The sequence below is a fragment of the Centruroides vittatus genome, unplaced genomic scaffold, assembly GCF_030686945.1.
Source record: "Centruroides vittatus isolate TY-2023 unplaced genomic scaffold, ASM3068694v2 contig_905, whole genome shotgun sequence".
In the NCBI taxonomy this organism is placed as follows: domain Eukaryota; kingdom Metazoa; phylum Arthropoda; class Arachnida; order Scorpiones; family Buthidae; genus Centruroides; species Centruroides vittatus.
In genome coordinates this window covers 672,244-696,539 of record NW_027122595.1, presented here as the reverse complement: position 1 = coordinate 696,539, position 24,296 = coordinate 672,244, and the positions used below count along the sequence as shown (strand labels likewise).

At 32.0% G+C, this 24,296-nt stretch overlaps 1 protein-coding gene across 1 annotated transcript in view; it reads right to left on the bottom strand.

The window, feature by feature from the left end:
• The window catches only part of Ice2 (Interacts with the C terminus of ELL 2), a 105,651-nt gene that overhangs the window by 74,405 nt on the left and 6,950 nt on the right, over positions 1-24,296 (bottom strand). Inside the window, exons 3-6 of the mRNA XM_067281115.1 lie at positions 22,311-22,470; positions 21,760-21,873; positions 19,986-20,123; positions 7,882-8,016 (exon numbers count right to left, since the gene is read on the bottom strand). Of these exons, the coding sequence (XP_067137216.1) occupies positions 7,882-8,016; positions 19,986-20,123; positions 21,760-21,873; positions 22,311-22,470 (547 nt within the window). The remainder of the gene's footprint in view (positions 1-7,881; positions 8,017-19,985; positions 20,124-21,759; positions 21,874-22,310; positions 22,471-24,296) is intronic.

Sequence of the window (24,296 nt, the reverse complement as noted above, 5' to 3'; positions counted from 1 at the left end):
TGCAGTTTCCAGGAAACTTTAATAAATTTTTTCTATTGGTGGACATTTCTACATAATTCAAAGATAATTTTTAATATATATCTTACACAGCATTATTAATATGATTTTGGAGGTTGCAAACATATTAAATTACTTTAAAAAATGAAAAATAATTATATCATTTGATTTCATGATATTTTGTACATCTTAAAAATAATTAATTTTATCCTGGGATTTCCCGGGAAACGGTTCACTTATATCCCGGAATCCCGGGACAAGCAAAAAACCGGGGAACGAGAAACCCTAATTGAAAGTGACACTAATATGCAATTTAAAGATAGACACTATCTTGAGCATTAAAATGTTTTGCCTATTTCACTAATAGAAGTGAAACAGACTCATACAGTGACCTGGGAATAGTTTTTGACAATAAACTGACTTCTACACTTCAAATTGATGTAAAATCCCTTTCAGTTCGTTGGAGAATACTATGACATTTCTGACACACAATCTCTTCTAAAACGGTTCTTAGAGCTATTTTCTTTGCAAATTTTCAGTCTGTAATAGACTGCTGTTTACCAATCTGGTCTATTGCTCCTTAGTAAAGTTAATAAAGAAATTAACAAACTTTACTTATTTTTAACACGTTGACTGCCACGTGACTTTTTAGGATTCTGTTGTAAAACGCCAACTTAATTTAATTATATTATATTATTAAAAACTCTAATCAGAGTATATAGTAATAATCAAATAGCATATAGAATGTGTTTTTCTTAAAATAAAGGTATTACGAATTATCTCGTAGTTGGCTTATGTAACAGAAAGCTCTTCGCTAAAGCCAAACTACGAGTTAATTCGTGCACAGACACGATTCGTCCTGTCACTTCGCTACAGCCAATCGGAGATGTGCGTCTAAATTCATTAGTAATAAATCGGATATAGAGGCGAGCACATCACATTTACGTCTTTTTTGAGAGTGTTATTTTTTATTTATTTTTATAATCAAATTATAAATATCCCAAAATGGATAAGAAAAGACCACTGACTAAAAAACAACTTGATTACTACACTAATCTAAGTGATTCAGAATCTGACAAAATTTTTGGTGAGGATGGGGGAGTTTATTTGGCAGCGAAATGGTCCTGTTACTGTATGTAAATGGAAAGACAAACGAGAAGTCCTTACCATTTCAAACATGCACGTTGTTGAAATGGTAGAGGTGTTCAATCGCAATGGAAAATGTTCGATGAAACCGAATATAATTCGAGATTATAATCATGGAATGTCTGGCATTGACGATCAGATCAAATGCTATCGTACTACACAGCTCTAAGAAAGACTATTAGATGGCCCAAAAAGGTTGCATTACATATTATAGAAATATATATACATAATGCGCACAAACTCTTTCAAAAAGCAACTTCTTCTAAAATAAAACTTATGCTTCTCTATAAGCTAACTTATGCTTCTCTTTTTCTCTAAAATAAAACTTATGCTTCTCATTATGACGAATGCTTCTCTAAACTAAAAGTTTAGAAAAGCATTCGTCAAAGCGTTGATTGGAGAAGAGATTCAACCAGTTTCAAAAAAAAATTAAATTGCAGAAGCTTCACTATTTACAGAGTATCCCATCTACTCAGAAAAAACAACATCCGACAAAGCCATGTCGAATTTGTACCAAAGCTAAAAAACGCCGAGAAACGCGTTATTTCTGTCCAATCTGTCTTGAGAAGCCAGCCCTTTGCGTAGAAGATTGTTTTAAAAATTATCACAAACAATAAAAATATCGTTTTGCTTTTGATTTTGAATAAACATTTTATAATATTTTCTGTTCGTTTAAATTTATATTTCTGTTTTATAAATTATCACAAACAATAAAAATATTGTTTTGCTTTCGATTTTGAATAAACTTTTTATGATTATATTTTCTGTTCATTAATTAATAAATGTTCTGTTCATGTAAGCCAAACTTGATTTTTTGTTCTTGCCCCTGAAGCTATCTATTCATATTTACACTGATATACTACGAATTACATCGTAGCTGCACAAATATGGCAAGGAAACAAACTACGATATAACTCGTAGGTGGCGTCCTAGGCAGAAACGGTAACTACGAGTCATCTCGTAGATGGCAGTCAACGTGTTAAACAAATTTAGTAATTTACCTGTTATTCATAACCCAATGTTGTTAAAGTCTGACTTAATCTTCCACTTCTAAATGAAAGAATTAAATATTTTGATTGCATCTTATGTTTTAAATTCTTCAATGAACTAATAAATAGTTACTGGCTAAAATTAAGAGTTCCTACAAAAACAAGAAAACATGTTTGTTCACTCCCTTTCATTGTTTATCTATAACCCATAGATCTTTTTTTTTAATTGGTATGCCGATCATATGTCCATAGTCAAACATTACCTGCACTTTAACTTTGAACAATTTAACCATGTTTGTCATTGTCTTCAATATAATTCATAATTTAATATTTGTCGTTTTAACGTTATATCCTATTATTCTTTTAACTTATACCTTTATACATCTATCTCATCTTTTATGTCATCATATATATAATATTGTTATTTTATTTTTCTTTTATATCTTTATTGTTTAAAATTTGTGATTTTTAAATGATTTTTGGATCTGTTTTTAGAAGGTGGAAATCCATTGTTGCTTGACATTTCCTACTATATGTATAATAAATAGTGATTCATTATAAATATACATATTTTATATATACATATATAAAACAAAATGCCTGTCTGTGTATTCCCTATTAACTTTTGAACTCTTTGATCCACTCAAATAATAACTATGAAAAATTTGGTTCAAAGTCCCAGAGGAAAATACAGGTTACTATGAAACCTGGACATCCACCCCTCCCTATGACTTCATCCCTCAATTCTTAAAGCACCAAACTTAAATTACAATAATTCACAAATAAGCTTTGCATAATAATTAATATTTTAAAATTCACTGACGCCTTCATAATGTTATATTTAGCCAAACAATTGCCTTAAATATTCTGGCTATAAATAATCTGCTATTTTTAATAATTATATATATATATATACTAGCTGACCTGGTCACGCGTTGTTGTGGCTCAAAATGTATCTATTATAAATGTATAACACTCCCCCATGGGGGGAATTTCAAAAAATCACTTCTTAGTGTACATTCTCTTGACGTACCCTATTAAAACGCAATCAAAAACGCATCTAAAATAGTATAATAAAAGCCGAGTTCTTCACAGTAAGCCTTAATCCCGTCACTTTTCCCGCTGGGGAATATCGAAAAATCCCTTTTTAGTGTATATTCTGTTGACGTAACCTATTAAAACGCAATTAAAAACGCAAAAAACCGCATGTAAAATAGTATAATAGAAGCCGAGTTCTTCACAGTAAGCCTTAATCCCGTCACTTTTCCCGCTGGGGAATATCGAAAAATCCCTTTTTAGTGTATATTCTGTTGACGTAACCTATTAAAACGCAATTAAAAACGCAAAAAACCGCATGTAAAACAGTATAATAGAAGCCGAGTTCTTCACAGTAAGCCTTAATCCCGTCACTTTTCCCGCTGGGGAATATCGAAAAATCCCTTTTTAGTGTATATTCTGTTGACGTAACCTATTAAAACGCAATTAAAAACGCAAAAACCGCATGTAAAATAGTATAATAAAAGCCGAGTTCTTCACAGTAAGCCTTAATCCCGTCACTTTTCCCGCTGGGGAATATCGAAAAATCCCTTTTTAGTGTATATTCTGTTGACGTAACCTATTAAAACGCAATTAAAAAACGCAAAAAACCGCATGTAAAATAGTATAAATAGAAGCCGAGTTCTTCACAGTAAGCCTTAATCCCGTCACTTTTCCCGCTGGGGAATATCGAAAAATCCCTTTTTAGTGTATATTCTGTTGACGTAACCTATTAAAACGCAATTAAAAACGCAAAAACCGCATGTAAAATAGTATAATAAAAGCCGAGTTCTTCACAGTAAGCCTTAATCCCGTCACTTTTCCCGCTGGGGAATATCGAAAAATCCCTTTTTAGTGTATATTCTGTTGACGTAACCTATTAAAACGCAATTAAAAACGCAAAAACCGCATGTAAAGTAGTATAATAGAAGCCGAGTTCTTCACGGTAAGCCTTAATCCCGTCCATCTCCCCCCACTGGGGGGAATTTCGACATGTATATTATATAAAAACACGTGCGTATTCGAATGCAACGTTGTGTCAAAATTTCAAAGAAATCGGTAGGAACAAACGAACGTTATATTTTATTTATATAGATAGATAGAAAATGATCTGCTTCAGTCCATTCTCACAGAAAAGCAAACTTAGGTCGTCGGAAGTTAGCGCCATCTGTTGGACATAAAAGCCTTAATCCATATATAAATATATTTTTGAAAGGGGGGAAATAGTGTAGGGGTATGAAAAATAGATAGTAGCCGATTCTCAGACCTACTGAATATGCATATAAAATTTGGTAAAAATCGGTAAAGCCGTTTCGGAGGAGTAAGGTAACTAACATTGTGACACGAGAATTTTATATATAAGATATATATAGAGAAGAGAGCTTCAGGTTGTTTAATAATATACTTATATATATACTTATATATATATATATATATAGTAAGACCTTGCTTAATGCTTATTCGATATATGGCAGCTTGCTCTGTAAGGAACTGAGTCTGAGCGTTATTTTTATTTTATTATTATTTTTTCGTTTTATTATATTTTGTTTGGGGCTTATGTTCAGTTAGGACGAAGGTTTCCCACCACTCTCTTATTAGTAACCAAAAAAGAAAATAATAAACCAACTCACGAAAGAACGAGTGCCGTACGTAGGAAAAAATCTCGAGCACTTGTGCTGCCCAGCGGAAATAAACAGTCTGCAGAAAAAATGGAGGGGAGGAATCCCCACATTCACTAGCAAAGAAATACTTACTAAACCGTCATAAAACATCCCAGAAAATTGTGCTAAATACTTTGTAAATGGTTTGTAAGATTTTGTCGGAAAATTAAAGCTGCCAGAAAAAAACTTGATGTTAGAAAAACTAAGTATGTAAATAAGGGGAGTAACCTAGCTGAATTGTGATGTCAACTCACAGCATAAAACCAGCACACTAACTGAAGACGATCGAGGTGATTTCCAGAGCGAGGTGATTCCTGGTCGAAGTCCAGATTGAGAATTAGGCGATCCAAGGGTTTAAAGAAGAATTCGATTTGACGATAGTGAAAGGATTGAGGAAAGAGGTTCCTAGTATAGTGAGGTGACGGATAGACGTTTAGTTCGTAAGAGATTTTGTTCATAGTTCTTAAGTATTTGATTTGTCGAATTTTCAAAGGGGAATTAATTTTAAGTTAAGCTAAGTAGCTGAGTTTTATTGTCGGGTTGACTTGTTGATTTTCGTTAATAAATTTTGTTTTGAATTATAGACAATTGTACATAGTTAAATTCGATTTACTAATTAAATATATTTGAAACTTTTGCTTTGACTTGATATTTGTCGTTATTCTTACTAATATTTTCGGTGCACGCGTAAAAGCCCAGGCCTGGCAAACTAATCTTGAATCCGCATAAAGTACCCGTTAGGTTAACGGAAGTTGTACCGACCACAGTTAGTGTCGGTTTCCTAAGATACTAAAAATAGTACTTTACAGCTCAAAGTCTACAAAAAAGCTCAAAATTTATGCTGATTTAAATTATTGCAGCATTTCATTGATTCATATATAATGCAATTATTCTCAAACATGAACCAATCAGAAAATGGTGGCAAAAAGGTGTACTTTCTTTAAATCTATGTTTGGTGCAATTTGGAAAAAAATATAATATCATGGATGCTATAGGCAATATTGGCTTTGCTTGGCAGGAATTAACTGATAAATGCCCGAATGAAGTGAGAAAGAAGTTATGGTTGAAGGTATCCAAGAATTCTCAACGAGAAGAGCTTATCGCTGTATGATTAAGCTAAACTTATTGTCATCAGGAGTAGGTGATGTAGACGAGCAGGATATTGAGGAGTTATAGCAGGTTTCTGGTGAGAGCCTTATCAACAAACTGGCAGAACAAGGAATTCATGTAGAACTGGAAAATAGAGATTCTGAAAATGAAGAACCCAAAAAATTTCTCTACAGATTTCCTTAGTAAAAGTAACCAAACTCATTGATCAAATTGTAGTGAATGATCTGGATTTTAAAAGTAGTGCAAAAGCAAAACAAGGCATTTTGGATGCGATCTTCTGCTATCGACATTTGCTTAAGGAAAGAAAAAAGTGACAAATAAAACTTCACAACTTTATTGCAAAAAAAAAAACAAAAAAAAAAAAACAAGAATTTCAGAAAAGTTAGGATCTTCATCACAAAAATTGAACTCTACATTTCTGTGTGCATATGTTTGTGTGTTATTAAACATATATTATTATGCAAATTAATATAAAAATAACTTAAAATTAAAGTAAAATTTGTTTAGTTTTGGTCACATTCCTTTATCCCTATTTACTCTATGTTAAAATGACTTTGTTTAATGCTGTTTCATTTAGTGCTTTTTCATCTAGGAACACATCCCCCGCATTAAGCGGGGTCTTACAGTATATTCTTCTCTAATAATTTTGTAATAAAATATATTTATTGATTGAATTGTTTGCATCCAGTCATGATAACAGGAATGCTGTTTGTTTCTTCCTGCCAGACAGCCATCCTCAGCAGAGAATTTACAAATAACATAAACTTAATATCACTAACTGTCAATGAGAAGTATACACACCATCTGATTTAAAACAATGAGGGTCCTAAGATCAGCAATCATCTCTAATTGGGATTGAGTTAATGTTAATATTGTACTTTCTCACAACCTGAAACGGTCTCTAATTTCACTTAAAAACAGGTGAGGGATCAATTGAATCACAAAAAGATTCAAAACCAATCAGAATGTTGGATCAAGGGAACAAATATATAAAAACTCATATCAAGGACACAAGGTACCATTTGTATAATGCCAGTGCAGGTGTGTGCACCCATTGGACTGTTCCAGTCAAGCCAATAGAGGTATGTATATACCTTTGTTCCAATTTCCATCTAGTGCATTGTGCACCTTTTTGACAGTTTACATCTGGCCTGCTGTTTTCTGTCCATCACCAACTTCTTTTCTACTTTGCTGTCATAACATTCACTGACCCTCTTGGAGATAAATGTGTACACTTTTATATATATTTTGTCTAACTATTAACAATTAATATGAATTATTAATAGTTAGTCAAAATACACTATGAATAATTCAGAAATGAGGATTTAATTCATTGTAAGATGTAATTACTACTATAAAATAAGTGATAATGATAATAATAATAAATAATAAAATAAAACTTGAAAAAATTACATAGAAAATAATTTTAATGCCAATAACATTCGATGTGATACAGGTTGGAGAATCAATCACTCAGTTCTTAAATTTAACTACTGTCTGATAACTTGAAAGTTATTTAATATTAATTTTAAAGCAATGTTCATTTAATTAATATAAAATAGATGTGTATGCTATGGAATTTAAAAAACAAAGCAAATAAAGTAAAATGATAATGACATCATATTTAGTTTCTGTTTATTTAGCAATATGGTAGAAAGTGACGTTGTATATATATATAAGGAGAAACATCACACAGTCATGCTGGAAGTACCATTTTAAATTGTTTTTTAAACATAAATTATCCATAAATTATCTGCAAAAAGTTACAATATAAATCTTTAACTAATTATAATTACAATACAAAATATTGAATATGTCCAGTTTGATATGTACAAAAATTTCAAATTTCGAATTATGAAAAAAATTCATAAATTTTTCTATAAATGTTTATAAATTCTTATAAGTTTAATTTAATTAAAAGTTTAATTTAAAAACAAACTAACTTTTTTAAAAGGAAGTTCTTGAGACAATTGCTTTGTACGTAAAGAAACAGGAAATCTTCGAGATAATTTTAAATAATTTCTTTCAATAACAAAGTTTTTTCCTGAAGTTGGCATTACTAATCTAGGAATTTTACCCTGTAAAATAAACAAATGAATAAATTATTGTTTAAAAAATTCAATTATTATAATTAATTTTTTATTGTATACCTAATACATATCAATATAATAATATAAAAGACAAAGAATTTTCATTTACACTAGCTCCCAATACAAAATAAATAGAAAATATAAAAAACTTTTTATAATACCATATATATATACATACAGGGGTTGGACAAAAATATGGAAACACCGAAAATAAACCTATTACTAAGCCCTAATACAGTGTAGGAAAACCGTTGGCATTCAAAACAGCTTGCAGTCTTCTTGGAATGGATAAATACAAGTCCTGTATGGTTTTCAAGGGAATCTTGTACCATTCCACCTGCAAGATAGTGGCAAGTTCAGGTAATGATGATGGAGTGGGATAGCGATCATGCACCTGTCTCTCCAAAATAGACCACAAAGGCTCAATAATATTGAGGTCTGGTGACTGGTGGCCAGAGGAGATGCGACAAATCACCTTCATGCTCACAAAACCAGTCTTAGACGATGTGAGCTGTGTAAACAGGCGCTTTGTCATCTTGGAACACAGCATCACCATTGGGGAACAAACATTGTACCATGGGATGGACACAATCGCCCAAAATGGTTACATAATCTTTGGCAGTAATGTGACTAGGGATTGCAATCCAGCAGTGTTTTGAATCCAGCTGGATTTTTGCTGGATTGAAATCATTCCAGCTGGATCCAGCGCGGATCCAGCGTGGATGTATTTTTGGTGCAATAAAGTGTTATCTATCTATGTATCCTGCAATTTATGTTTTTTTAATGAAATAAAACATTTAAAAAATACTTTAAAAGCTTTTATCATTTAGACTGGTCGCTATAAATCAGTAAAACTTCTTACACATTTAGGTAGTAAAATTAACTTTGGTTCGGTTTAACATTTGAGATAGAGATAATTAACTTTAAATGTTTAGTTAGATTATAATTATAATGTAATCTTTAAGTTAAATAATAGCAAAGGTAATTCTACTGATTAATTTATATTAATATATTATAATAATGTAAGGACGGATAATCAGTGGCTAAGTGGCTGTCAGTCTTACCAGTTTTCATATATATAGGCTCCACATATTAGTCTGTAGTTATTTATAGGTATGTAAAACTATGTATTGGAAGTAGAATAAGTTAAATAAACTACACCTTTATCAATCCAGCAAAATTTAATAAAATAATAACGTTTTCAATCGTTTTTAATGATCTTCCTCGGTTACAAAAAAAAAAAAAAAAAAAAAAAAAAAAATAGAACATTAAATATAGAACATAAAATGTGTTCGGAATAAATATGAAAATTAACGGAAAACGCCCAAACGGACAAAATATAGATAAATAAACAAAATAAATAGCGGAAAAAATATATACAGAGTGTTTTTTTAACTGACGGTACTCAGAAACATCTGTAAAGCAATCTAGCAGCCGGACTGTCGCCAAATTTGGGAGAGTGACTAAGGACGACATGGAAAAGAGATTCCGCAAAGAAAAAAGTAGTACCTAAATTCGCCGGTAGAGGAGGATTTGGCACTGTTGTAGCGAAAAAGCTACCAGCACTTCACTGGAGAAAGGGTCATCAGTCGCTTTTTTCCACTTGCATGGCCGCCTCGCTCCCTGGATCTAACCCCATGTTACTTTTTCCTGTGAGGTTACTTAAAGTCCAAGGTCTATCTTGGTAGTGTCCCAAACTTGATGACTTTAAAGAACAACATTTCTCGAACTGTGATGAACATTCCTGCGGTCGGCCATGTTACGTTCGGCCATAGAGAACATGGTGTTCAGGATGCAATAAGTTGTCCAGCAGGACGGTGATCACATTGAAGAAGAGAGAAGGTTATTTGCTGATTAATTAAACTTTCGTTATTACACTGAAACCTCTGTCTGATTATTCATTCGTGTGTTTGTTAATTGCAGCTGGATTTTATGCAGATCCTTAGCTGTTTTGCTACAACAGCACCAAATCCACCCCTACCGGAAAATTTGGGTACTACTTTTTTCTTCGCGGAATCTCTTTCCCATGTCGTCCTTAGTCACTCTCCCAAATTTGGCAACAGTTCGGCTGTTAGATTGCTCTACAGATGTCTCTGAGTACCGTCAGTTTAAAAAAAAACACCTTGTATATAAGATCCAATGAAACCAGCATTGTCCGTTAATAACATTAATTAATGTAAAAGGATCTCCACATGGTAAACAATGAGTCTGCATCTCTATGGTTTATACAACCAGTTGTCGTGTGCACCTTGCAGATTTCCAATCTCTCAAGATGTTTGACTGTTTGCCTATTGGACGTTACCATCCTACTGTCTTGCGTATGATGCCAGCGCAGTGTTGTCAAGATTCTTACTGATTGTACTTTTTGTGCTCTTGAGCCTTTGTTTTAAACTGCGCATCGTTGCACCCACATAAACAAGCTTGGAATTGAAACGTTGGTTGTGTAAAGGCACCGAATATATACCCGTTGTTGAAATCTGATCCTCTTTCTTTTTATCGTTTCTTAAAAGTTTGAAAACAGTGGGATTACGTCGGTATACAATACGAAAATTATTAGACCTGGCAGTGCATCTATGTATCTTGTTTAAAAATGGGATGTAATTAAGCACTATTCTTTTTACATTTATTCCAAACACATTTTATGTTCTATAGTTAAAGTTGTATTTTTTTGTAACTGAGGAAGATTGTTAAAAGCGATTGAATACGTTATTATTTTATTAAATTTTGCTGGATTGATTAAGAAATAGTTTATTTATGAGTAATTTAATTATTAGTGTTAGTAAAGTAGTGAGTAAGTAATTAGTAGCAGTCTAGTAGTTAGCAAAGCGGCAACGCAACAACGTAGACTTTTTCGCAATTATTTAGAAAGTTAATTGAGTATTTGCGGATCCGCAGCGCTGGATCCAGCAGGCCGAAGAATGCGCTGGATCCAGCTGGATTGCTGGATGAGGGATCCAGCAATTGCAATCCCTAAATGTGACCTTGCAGAGTAATCATGGCCCATGGAATACCACGATATGGCTACCCAAATCATAACTGAAGCCCCGCCATGTTTCACTCTTGGCAGCAAGCATTCTGCATCGTAGGCTTGGGACGGCGTTTGCCAGATGTAAACTCGGTCAGAGGTTGGAAACTGTAAAACAAGGCTCATCCGACCAAATGACTCTTTTCCATTGCTTCATAGTCCAGGTTTTATGGCTTTGGCACCACATTTTTCTCTCATGGGAATTTGCATCACTGATTAATGGTTTTGGAATTGCAGCTCACCCTGAAATTCCCTGCTTATGGAGCTCCATATTCAGTTCGGCAATGACTTTTGCAGCTGTAGTCTTCTTATTTTTTGTCACAATCCTCTTCAATGACTGTCTATCACGATCACTCATCACACACTTCCGTCCACGTTGTGACTTAGCGAATGATGTTTTTCCGCTTGTTCTGTATACAGTATAAATCTTCGATACGATGCCTCTTGACACACCAAACACTTCAGCCACCTTGGTTATAGAAGCACCCACCATACGAGTACCAACAATTTGCCCACGTTCAAATTCAAGCTCTGACATTGCACACTCCCACCTATACAGAATACAGTTCTAGCAATGACTGACATGTGCAACATATTGAGGAGATTTCACAAGTGTCGTTAGTAGTCAAATACAACAGAGCAACCTAGAGGCTTGACTAGAATCAACATTTATGTTCAAGTATGCATTTTACGAGGGGTTTCCATATTTTTGTCCAACCCCTGTATATTAAGCTGAATGTAAGCAAAGCTCTGCATAAGTTAAAGTGTTTTGTCTGTGATCAAAGTTTAGAGCAACCACTAAACCTGATGTTGTGTAAATACATACAACTCAGCAAGGCCGATGTTGTGACAATACTAAAATTTTAAAATTTAATCTACGGGCTGAGATATTCAATGTGAAAGTTTGACATGTAAAGTCTATTGGCAAATAGAGTGTCAATAGACTTTACATGTCATAATTTCTTCCATTTCTCTCTATCCATGTCAATTTTCTCAATTCCTATACATTCGCTCCACACCACTTCTTCACGTCATCAATCCATTCTCTATATGGTCTGCCACTTTTGTTGGATCCATCCACAATGCCATAGAGTAAAGTTTTAATTTTTCTGTTCTCATTCATTCTTCTGATGTATCCAAATAGTTGAAGTTTTTGTTGTATAATTTTTTATGAGATTCTTTTTCATATATATCCTATTATAAAGTTCTTCGTTTGCAACTTTCTGCATTCATCCTATTTCTAAGATCTTCCTGTAACAGTGCCTTTCAATGCTAACATTTTTCTTTCCATATCTTTTGTTATTACCCATGTTTCACAGGCATACAGCATGCAGAAAATGCAGATGTTCAATACTTTTAATTTTGTCTGCAAACTAATTGCTTTACTTTTCCAGATTTTGTCTATTGCTTTCAAATCTGTTTTTGCCTTGGCTATTCTAATCACTATTTCTTTTTTTGCAATACAGATTAGGTTAGTTTGCTTCCTAAATATGTAAAGCTCTCTACATTTTCAATTTCTTTCCCATCTACCTTTCTTGTCATGTTTTTTTTTTTCCAAATATCATTGTCTTAGTTTTTCCACTATTGATAGTCAGTCCATATCTTTTTCCTTCTTCATTAAGCAGATGTAATGTTTTCTCTAGTTGTTCTTCACTTTCTTCAATGATAACTATGTCATCTGCAAATCTCAGGTTATTGAATTTTACACCATAAACTGATGTTCCCAGTATCTCTTGTCATCTTATCCATGACTCTTTCTAAGAGATAAAATGTTACTCACAAAAACCTTTAACCAGTGCATAACACACAATTTTTACCTGAAGAAGAACCCAGGAGGGGTTTTGAAAACGTTTGTAGTGACTGATATTGTGTGTTATGCACCGGTTAAAGGTTTTTGTGAGTAACATTTTATTTTATACACCCCAGTGTGTGGTTGTTTGTTATTAGTATTGATAATGCTTTCTAAGAGACTTATGAAGATAGTTGGCAATATAAAATCTCCCTGTCTGGTGTCTCTGTTTGGTTTGAACCAGTTTCCTAGCTCCCCACACAATCTCACAGCTGCTTTTGCATTATAATTAATAAAACTTAGCAGGTTTATTAGTTTATGATTAACTCCATAAGATTTTAGCACTGCCAAGGTGGCTTTTTGGTCTATGCTGTCAAATACCTTCTGAAAGTCCACAAAGCAGGAATAGATGTTTTTCTGCTTTCTTCTTGCCTTTTCAACTAATAGCCGTAATGTTAGTATCTGCTACGTTGTACTTCTGTCTTTCCTGAAACCTGCCTGCTCATCTGCCAAGAGTTCTTCTATCAAACTACTTATAAACTCCTACTAAAACACCGGATTGTAAATAATTCTTCACCCAAAAACCTAATAACCGGTGCCAGTCCACTTAAATTATATGGCAAACATTTTCGGACACTTCACTGTGCCCTTCCTCAAGCCTTCTAATCTTCTTACAACGAATTTTCGAACAAACGAACTCATATTTCCGTTACGCACGTGCCAACCGAATAAAATATTTAAAAATAAAAAAATCGAACTCAAATTCAAACCGTTCAACTATCTTCCGTAAACGACGCTTCCTCCGAACCTTCTACTGTTCTGCTATTTACAAATTCCTACAACGCCCCGCCCTTCCTCTAAAGAGCGATGACGTAAGCAGCTCTACGTCATTGCTAAATGTCGCACTTTTTAACAAATTTCAAAAACGCTCCTCCACTCCTTCAATAAAAGATCGTCATCCCGTTTCCTTTCTTTTACTCCGTCTCGTCTTTTTGCAGCATGCCAAGAACAGAAGGCCTTATAAAGCCTTCCGTTCATCACATGAACGGAAGGCTTTTAACGGCTGTGATGAACAGAAAGCCTTATAAGGCCTTCCGTTCATCACAGCCTATTAACGCAAAAGATGAGGTGAAATTATCGATGGCTTGACAGGCCATGCTGCAAAAAGACGAGATGGAGTAAAAGAAAGGAAACGGGATGACGATCTTTTATTGAAGGAGTGGAGGAGCGTTTTTGAAATTTGTTAAAAAGTGCGACATTTAGCAATGACATAGAGCTGCTTACGTCATCGCTCTTTAGAGGAAGGGCGGGGCGTTGTAGGAATTTGTAAATAGCAGAACAGTAGAAGGTTCGGAGGAAGCGTCGTTTACGGAAGATAGTTGAACGGTTTGAATTTGAGTTGTTCGATTTTTTAATTTTTAAATATTTTATTCGGTTGGCACGTGCGTAACAGAAATATGAGTTCGTTTGTTCGAAAATTCGTTGTAAGAAGATTAGAAGGCTTGAGGAAGGGCACAGTGAAGTGTCCGAAAACGTTTGCCATATAATTTAAGTGGACTGGCACCAGTTATTAGGTTTTTGGGTGAAGAATTATTCAAACTACTTAGTCTTTCCTTTAAGATTATCAGAATTTTTCCTATATGGCTTGTTAGGGAATCATTCTATAATTTTAACACTCTAACGTGCTTCTTATGTATTGTCACCAATACTGATTTTTCCCATTTTTTAGGTATCTTTCCTTGTTTTCATACCTCATTGCACACTTGGTGTATTTCAATTAAGCTTTCTCCTCCATGCTTAATCATTTCTCCTGTGATTTTGTCATGTTTGAGACTCTTATTGTCTTTTAACTGTTTCACTGCCCTTTCAACTTCCTTGCTCATAATATCATTTTCATTTTCAACACTGGTGGTGATATCTTCTTTAATTTATCTAATAGATTCTCTAATACATCTGTATCTAACATTTCCTTGTACAGTTCAGAGCAATAGCTTGTCTACCACTGTAGGACTTCCATTCTGTCCACTAAAACCTCTCCCTTCTCATCTTTGATTGCCATTTGCTTTGGTTTCCATTTCTGGTCATCTTATATACTTCTCTAGTCTTACATTCTCCATAATATTTTTCTGTTTCTACACTGATCCTCTAGCCATTTCACTTTATCCATCCTACTGCTTTTTCACTTTATTGCATTTTACCTTATACTATTAGTTTTTCCAACTCTTCAGAAATATCTCTTCTAAGCCTAAGAGCTCTTTTCTCTTGGACAAGCTTTAGAGTCTCTTATGTGATCCATTCCTTGTTGATTTTTTCCTCTTTTGGTAGGGTCTGTTCAATTGCTTCTCTTACTGCCTTTGTTATTTCTTCCACACTTGTGTCTAGCTCTTCCATCTTATCTAGAGTTTTTATCTTCTCAAATGTATTTTTATATATGCTCCCTATTTTCTCATCTTTTAGCTTTAAAATGTCTCTTTTCTTTTGGAAATGTGCATTAACTTTTCTCTTCAGTTTTATCTTTATGTTTGCAATGACTAAGCTGTGATCAGAATCTACGTCAGCACAAAAACTCATAACACCTTATATATAAGCAGCCGTGTTTATTAGAAACTAACTAACGTTTTCGATCGTATTTAATGACCTTCTTCAGGATAGAACATCAAAAAATCGAACAGAAGAACATTTAGCAGTAACGAACAAGCGTTTGGAACGTTTTTAAATGAACATCTAAATAGAATAGCATGCGCCATCTCTACATCGATGAGTATTAAATAACACAATACATGAGAATAATGAAAAATAGATAACAAACAGTGAAAAATAATAATATATGCCTCGTGGGGATATTAAAAATAAAATACGAACAGAAGAATACGGTGCATGCCGAACATCTCATATAGCCGAGGGAAGGGTAGGAGCTGTGCGGAGACTATAACCGGCGGGTTCGGTCCTTGCGTAAGCATCTGCATATCCGCCTTTCTGGCATTTACGTGCCGCCTGAGCACCAGGCCGTAGATATTTTACTAGCTTCTCAGAAGTATATGGATGGCGCACGCTATTCTATTTAGATGTTCATTTAAAAACGTTCCAAACGCTTGTTCGTTACTGCTAAATGTTCTTCTGTTCGATTTTTTGATGTTCTATCCTGAAGAAGGTCGTTAAATACGACTGAAAACGTTAATTAGTTTCTAATAAACACGGCTGCTTATATATAAGGTGTTATGAGTTTTTGTCTTGATAAGTCACGCAGTCTATGATGAGCTACGTCAGCTCCCTGAAAGGTTTGACACTGTTGAACTGATGTTGACCATCTCCTTTGGATCAAAATCATATCAATCATGTTTCTTATTGTTCCATCACTTGATCTCCATGTCCGATTTCTACAGTTTTTTGCTGGAATTTCGTGTTGCATATCATTAAATCTTGATCTAGGGCAAATTCAAGCAATCTTTCCCCTTGTTCATTCCTTGCTCCAGATCCATACTTATCCATTACTCTTTCCCAAACTTAATTATTATTTCCAATCTTAGCATTCCAGTCACCTCCAATAATGATCATATTTCTCTGCAATGTTTTTTCTATTATCATGCTTAGATCTTTATAGAAAAGTTCAATCTCCTCTTCACTGCTATCTGAGGTAGGTGTATATACCTGGATTACTGATATATTAAATGGCTTTGCTTCAAACCTTGCCATCATCAATCTTGCACTAACTGAATTGTATTCTAACAATGTTGCTCGTGCTCTTTTACTAAGCAACACCAGCTTCATGCCTTGTATCATTTCCCAACCAGATGACTTCACCACCATTCAGTTCTCCCAATGTTGTCCAATGCATCTAAGCTAGGCCTAATATGTCGCATTGATATCTCTCTATTTCTGTCTGAAGAAGCTCTAGTTTTCCAGCTGATCATAATGTTCTGACATTCCAAGTTCCTACTTAGGGATTGAAAATTACGACTTGCAAATATTTTGCATATTGTGATGAGAATGTCTTAAAAGCACCAAACACATGCTGAATCATTGATGTGAGTAAATTTTAAGCTCTGGTACCTCATTTGTACAATTAATGTAAGCAAGCACAACAAGTGATATCATTCATCAAGAAACATAAAGAGAAACTCAATTAATCAGTGATGCAGCATCAAAAGTATAGTAGCAGATTACTAACAGTTTTAACTACAGATCAGAGTTTAATTATGATTTACTGAAAGATTTTAACAGCAACAAACATATCACTTTAAAAGATTGAAAAACCAAAAATGAGAGAATTCCTTAAAAAATGGACGAGGCATAATTCATTAAATTCAACAACACTGCAAAAGGATTATTTCAATAATTTGTACAAACAAAAAATTTAGAATGGAATTTCATATTACTAATGACTTGAAAGAAACTTATTCAGTTGACGGTAGATTAAACACTCAATCATCAAAAGCAAATAATAATTACCTGAAAATTTGGATGCTAAAATACAAAAAAAAACAGTCTTGTTTAATATAGGCATACATATTGCTAATCTAAAAAACCATACTATTTTGGAAGTAATTATTTAAGCTCTTCAAGCAGTTTATTGGTGCATTTAAAAACATTTTATTGTTTGTCAGTGATGCAATACAAATATGGAAGCTGTACACAAAATACTTAAGGATTTAATCCAAAAGCTTACTCATATAAGTTTCTTGGCTTATGGTCTTGATGTGATTGCTAAAGATATCTGGTCACAATTTCAATTCCAATTCCAATGCTGATACATTTCTAACATAAAGTATTCAATAAGCATACAAGAAGAGTTCCATTATGTAAGGCATTAAATCCAAATTTAGTTTTACATCCCGAGACAGTAATTAAGCATTGGTGACCTGCTTAAAGTGTAGTGTATTGTTTGGATAAATAGAAAATACTGATCTCATATCTGGATCATGTGAAAAATAATCATTATAATGCTATTGATATTTTTCAAGAGTTTGGACCAAGTGGCACTTCAAAATCTCAACTCCCTCCAGTGCAAAATTTCCATTGACGTTTCAAAATATCAAGTGCAGAAGAAAATACGTTTTGTATTTCTTACTAATAAAATAACTAGATAAGTCCTTAAAATTTATAGCAAATTAAAAATAGCTATTAAGGAGATTAATTATAATAAGTAACTTTTTAACACATATATTTTGAAATGATTATTATTTACATATTCTAGCTCAATTTCAAGTCATAATGCAATTCCCATTAATAATGTTAACTTGTTGATATTGTTGGATTATGTTGTTATAATTTTATATATTTTTGACATATTTATTATAAATGTAAAAAATTTTTTAAATTTTATTTTGTTTAATATCAACTATATAAAATCCAATATATCTTCTTAAACCTTTAAGTTTCCGGTACTCAAGACAAAAATTAACCAATAACTAACGTTTTTGATTCTCCTCCGAGATCTTCGTCAGGTTCTTTGACGGTTTAAAATGGAACGCGTTGGAAATAGAATGCCTTTGAACGTTAGTTATTGGTTAATTTTCGTCTTGAGTACCGGAAACTTAAAGGTTTAAGAAGATATATTGGATTTTATATGTACCGGTATGAGGATTAGTTTCTATCAACTATATAATTTAAATATGCATTATTCATGTTATTTTTTACTAAATGATGTAACGTGTGAAACTATAGTATAAACTAATACACAAAATATTGTACAAATTGTTTAGTAACAACTATTATACAGTAAGATCCCACTTAACGCAGGAGATGCATTCCTAGATGACAATGCGCTAAATAAAACGGCGTTAAATAAGATCGTTTTAACATAGAGTAAATAGGGATAAAGGAATGTGACCAAAACTAAACAAATTTTACTTTAATTTTAAGTTATTTTTATATTAATTTGCATAATAATATATGTTAAATAACACACAAACATATGCACACAGAAATGTAGAGTTCAATTTTTGTGATGAAGATCCTAACTTTTCTGAAATTCTTGTTTTTTTTTTTGTTTTTTTTTGCAATAAAGTTGTGAAGTTTTATTTGTCACTTTTTTCTTTCCTTAAGCAAATGTCGATAGCAGAAGATCGCATCCAAAATGCCTCATTTTGCTTTTGCACTACTTTTAAAATCCAGATCATTCGCTACAATTTGATCAATGATTTTGTTACTTTTACTAAGGAAATCTGTAGAGAAATTTTTTGGGTTCTTCGTTTTCAGAATCTCTATTTTCCAGTTCTACATGAATTCCTTGTTCTGCCAGTTTGTTGATAAGGCTCTCACCAGAAACCTGCTGTAACTCCTCAATATCCTGCTCATCTACATCTCCTAGTCCTGTTGACAATTAGGTTAGATTAAGTTGACAAATTGGTTAGCCTAACGATACAGCGTTAGGCTCTTGAGAATTCTTGAATACCTTCAGCCATAACTTCTTTCTCACTTCGTTCGTGCATTTATCAGTTAATTCCTGCCAAGCAAAGCCATATTGCCAATGGCATCCATGATATTATATTTTTTCCAAAATTGCACCAAACATTTAAAGAAAGTACACTTTTTTGCCATTTTCTGATTGGTTCATGTTCATAAATAACCATATTATATACGAATCAATAAAATGCTGCAATAATTCAAATCAGCATAAATTTTAAGCTTTTTTTAGTCTTTGAGCAAACCGCGTTATATCGAATCAGCATTAAGTGAGGCAGCATTAAGTGGGGTCTAAATTATAAAAGAGTATACTTTCTAATCCTTCTGATACACCGGGATGATAAATCAACGCTATCTCCAACCTATTAACTGAAGTAAAATTTGTTCAAAAATTCGCTAATGTTTTCGTCGAGGTTTGAAGGTCAATATACAGCTTGCAACGGTCTTTTAACGAATGCCTGAGAAAGTGCCTGGAAGGGGCAACGAAAATGTTAGTGAATTTTAGAACAAATTTTACTCCTGTTAATAGGTTGGAGATAGTGTTGATTTATGAAAGAGTGTTATAATAAGCAAATTGTTTTTAAAATTTATAAAATATTTCAAATCAAACAATATAATGAACAATACAAGTTGAATTTTGTAATGATCAAATCACATCTATTGTTGTACTGTACATTTATAATTTATATAATTTCTATATTCTAAAAGTATTTCTAATATTAAAAATAAAATACTTACCAATTTTAATAACTTGTGAATTAAATGCAAAGTAGTATGTTTATCTTGAGAAATATTTTCTGAAATTGTTATTTTCTTTAAAATTGTATAATAATGAGGATAATTCAAACAAGATTCTAGTTTTTCTTTAAGTAATTCCTACAAAAGCATATGAAACAATTATCAATGTTACATTAATGCAGTAAATATATTATTATTTTCAGCCAGAAAAAGTATTTTAATACAAAAATGTTTATGATATTTTATTATAAAACTTTTTATATTTTTAATTATTATAAAATGGCAAAAAGCTTAATTTTGAGGATAGGGATGAGTTTTATAAAAAAAAAAAAAAAAAACTGCAAATGCTAATAAGTAAAATCTTTAAGTCCAGCACTACTTGAAGTATGACACACAATCCTCTTACTTCTCCCACCCCCTCAATCTTGCCACCAAAATATAATAGCAACAATCTTCCTAATACACTAACCTCCCTGCAAAATTTCAGAAATTTTCAACAAAAAGCACAGGAGTTATTAAACTTTAAAGTGGGTGAAAAAATTATGCTCCCACACACTAACATTAATTAATATGTACAGAAAAATCCCAATTTTTTGCATTTCTTGTTATTTCAAGATCCCAAGACCAAAATGTAAAAATCTCGAGAAAGTCATTTTTGACCAATTGCCATACTTTCCCTCTGTTATATATAACATAGCTAGAAAAGTGATATATGTTCATATATCACTTTTCCAGCTATGTTATAAATTTTAAATAATTAGAACACACATTATCTATTTAAGTTATAACCAAATTTATAGTTACGTACTGCTCTAGCCATGATCTATTGAGTCACCTAGTATTCAGAAGTTACAGAGAATGCAATTGTAATTTATTTATATATATCACATTTGACAATGTATTTACCACTATATCATAATGTGTAATATTTTATACATATATGTTATATTTAATATCAAGTTTAGGTATGCAGCAGTTCCATTCCAAATCCCATTTCAATTTGTTTTTTTTTTTTTAATGTTAGAATGTCAGTCAGAACTTAAAGTTTGAATCTTCTTATTAAACCTGATGCAGACTTATGAAAAGTTGAAAATGTTTGTTTAAATAAATTAAAGTCATGCTGAAAAAGTATTTAAGGTGTTGTTCAAAATACACAAATGATATTTGTGGATTTTAAATCAAATTATAATACGGCTAATTAATTAAAAAGATGTCTGAAGGAAAGATGAATGAAAGAATATAAAGATGTTATTTAATTTGGACTAAAAGTAGGCAATTAAACCACCATTTTACATCAGATTTAATAATTAGGAAAAAATGAATTAATTTAGAATATTCTGGAAAAAAAAAAAAACAATCCAGAGTGGGACAAAAACCTGTAGCTCCTGTTTTCTGTGAAGATGCATTATTATAATTAACAAGATGTTTATATATATCAGTGGTTCTAAAACTTATCCTTTTCAAAGAAAATTTGAATTCTTGGTCTTTTGGTTCCATAAATTTAGGCTACCTATTAAATATTCATTAATTTTCACAAATTTTGTTTGATTTGCAGCACAATTCATTAATAATTCATTAAGAATTGTGCAAATCCAGCAAAACTTGTAAAATAAATTAAGAAGGGTAGTAATTAATTGCACAGTTAATCATATTAAAATTTTAAAATTAAATATAATTTCATATAGATATAAAAAATTTTAAATGATGAAAAATTAAATAAAAATATAGAGAATACATAGGAAAATAATTCTATGAGTAAACAATTAATAATTACCTTAACATATCTTTGAATTTCAGGATGAAGAGGATATCCTGTTAAAGAATCTGAAACAGACTTTTGATATTCCATAAAATTTTTTTGTTCTGCAACAACTTTAGAATGTAATTCCTAAAAAATAAAATAAATTATATTCTTTTTTACAGCTAAATACACTCTTGGAAACCAGTGATTTAAACATTCTATTCATACAATATACTCATAAAATTTAACTATAGGGTAATTCTAAATGATGTTCTTGATTTCAGTGATTGATTATTCCTGTTTAATCAAACACAAATAAACACAATTTATACACAAAAAAAGGAAAATCGAACAGATTTTTCTTACTAGTACAAATGTTCAACGTGTGATCCATGTGTAATTAGAATTATTTAGAATTACCCCATACGTTTTCATACATTTTTTTAAATATATTTTAATATTACACTAAAAATTATTTCTAAATTTTTATCTGAAAATTCTATTTGTGTCACAAATTATTGAAACTTTCAATTTTATTTTTCAAAACCAATTAATGAAACTATATAAGTTTATACATGTCTTACAGCTAATAATTTTATATCCTTCCTTTCCTTTTCAGATGAAACATTCACCATTTGATTGGAATATTTATGAAACAGTTGTAAATACTGAGCTTGTTCATCAGCAGTAAGAGTTGAAAAAGGAATATTTGAAGTCTTCTTTTCATGTGTTTTAATTTTTTTCCTAAAATACAATTAAAATAAATATTTTTAAAATGTGGAATTTTGCTTTCTTTAAATGAAATTTTAAATAAGATATATTCTTATATATATACAAGAAGAATTTGAAAAGTTTCTGTTTATGCTACTGCACTCCTAATCGAAGCATGTTCTAGACAGCAACGTATGTTTAGATCAGGGGTTGCCAAACCTTTTTGATCATCGACCCCCTACAACTTTTCAAAACCTCACATCAACCACCACCAAAAAGTTTATTACAAAAAAGAAAAGAAAACCACTTACTATTTTAATATGTTTTTTTTTTAATTTTACATTTATTGTATATTTGTTAATAATAATAATTTTTGTAACTGACAATCAGTGAGATGGATGAGCTTGATGATCCTTAGCAAGATTAGCAATATTTGGTTAAAAATTTGTAAAGGTCTAAATTGCCTGGAAGCTCCACATTCAACTTATTTTTCTGTTTGGTTAAAATGAAACCAGCTTCAACCATATTCAAACTTGGAAATGCCAGCAAAAAATAATTTACCATATCACAAAGTTTTGTGTATTTTTGTGTTATATTTATATTTGTCCAGAAATTGCTCAAATTTAAATTTTTAAAAAGGGATTTTGCTTCAAGATCAACTAATAATTCAATAAGTTCATCTTGCAAGTTGATGTCAATGTTTTCAATTTGTATGGAAAACAGCACCATAATCCATTCTGGGACTATTAAATTCATTGAAATAATATTCAAAAACATAATAATATGTGTAGTTTTATTTGTGATTTTTAGTTTATTTTTTCATCAACCCCCCAATAATGTTATATCGACCCCCAGGGGTCGATATTGACCACTTTGGCAACCCCTGGTTTAGATTATGTGGCCCCATGTTAGTTCAAAATTGCAATGTTCTTTGCTCTAATATGTCAAGTTTGAATGCAATAACAATGATGACTAAACATTGATGCATGTAACCACAGCATCCAAGTCTGCCATTTGGATGGCCAAGGCAGTTAAGGCCTACCACTCTGGGGCTGAAAATCAAATCTGGGTGGTCAAAAATCCTAGAAATTATTTAGAATATGGTCTGACCCAGATATGTTGGGATCTGTCCCTCACCACCTGGCTGCCATTAACCAAATATTTTAGATTAATACCAAACAATTGCCAGATTACATTGGGCTATAATAATTCTACTATTTAATCATTAAATGTCAAATTATTTGGCTTAGAGGTAGGATTTAGGTGCCATATCTTAATAAATTTAATAATTTAATTTAATTATTAAATATTTATTATAATTATTAAATTTATCAAGAGATGGCACCTAATGTCTACCTCTAGACCAAATTACTTGACATTTAATTATTACATAGTAGTATTATCATAGCCTAATGTAATCAGCAATTGTTTGGCATTAAAATTTTTCAAGGAAAAGGTTAAAGAAAAGATAAAGGACAACATGGAGAAAGAAAAGAGAATAAGAGTAATGATAGATAATATGAGAATGTGTAAGATTATGAAATAATGTGTGAAAGCAACATAAATAGATCTAATGTATGGGAAGAGGAGTAATATGTTTGACAGAATAAGATATGAGAAAGAAAGAATGCCAGATCTAAAACATTGGGAGTATATGCAGTAAAGATAGAAACAGTTATTATATAGATTCAATGATTAATATAATAGAAACTAGAATATAAGAATATTGAAATGATGTAAAGAAAGGATAGTTAAGAACAAGCCAGGCAAGAGAGACATATAATAATTATTTAAAATGTGGATTGGAAGTTCATTAGATTACTGTATAAACAAGAGAATACAACAAATATATATATATA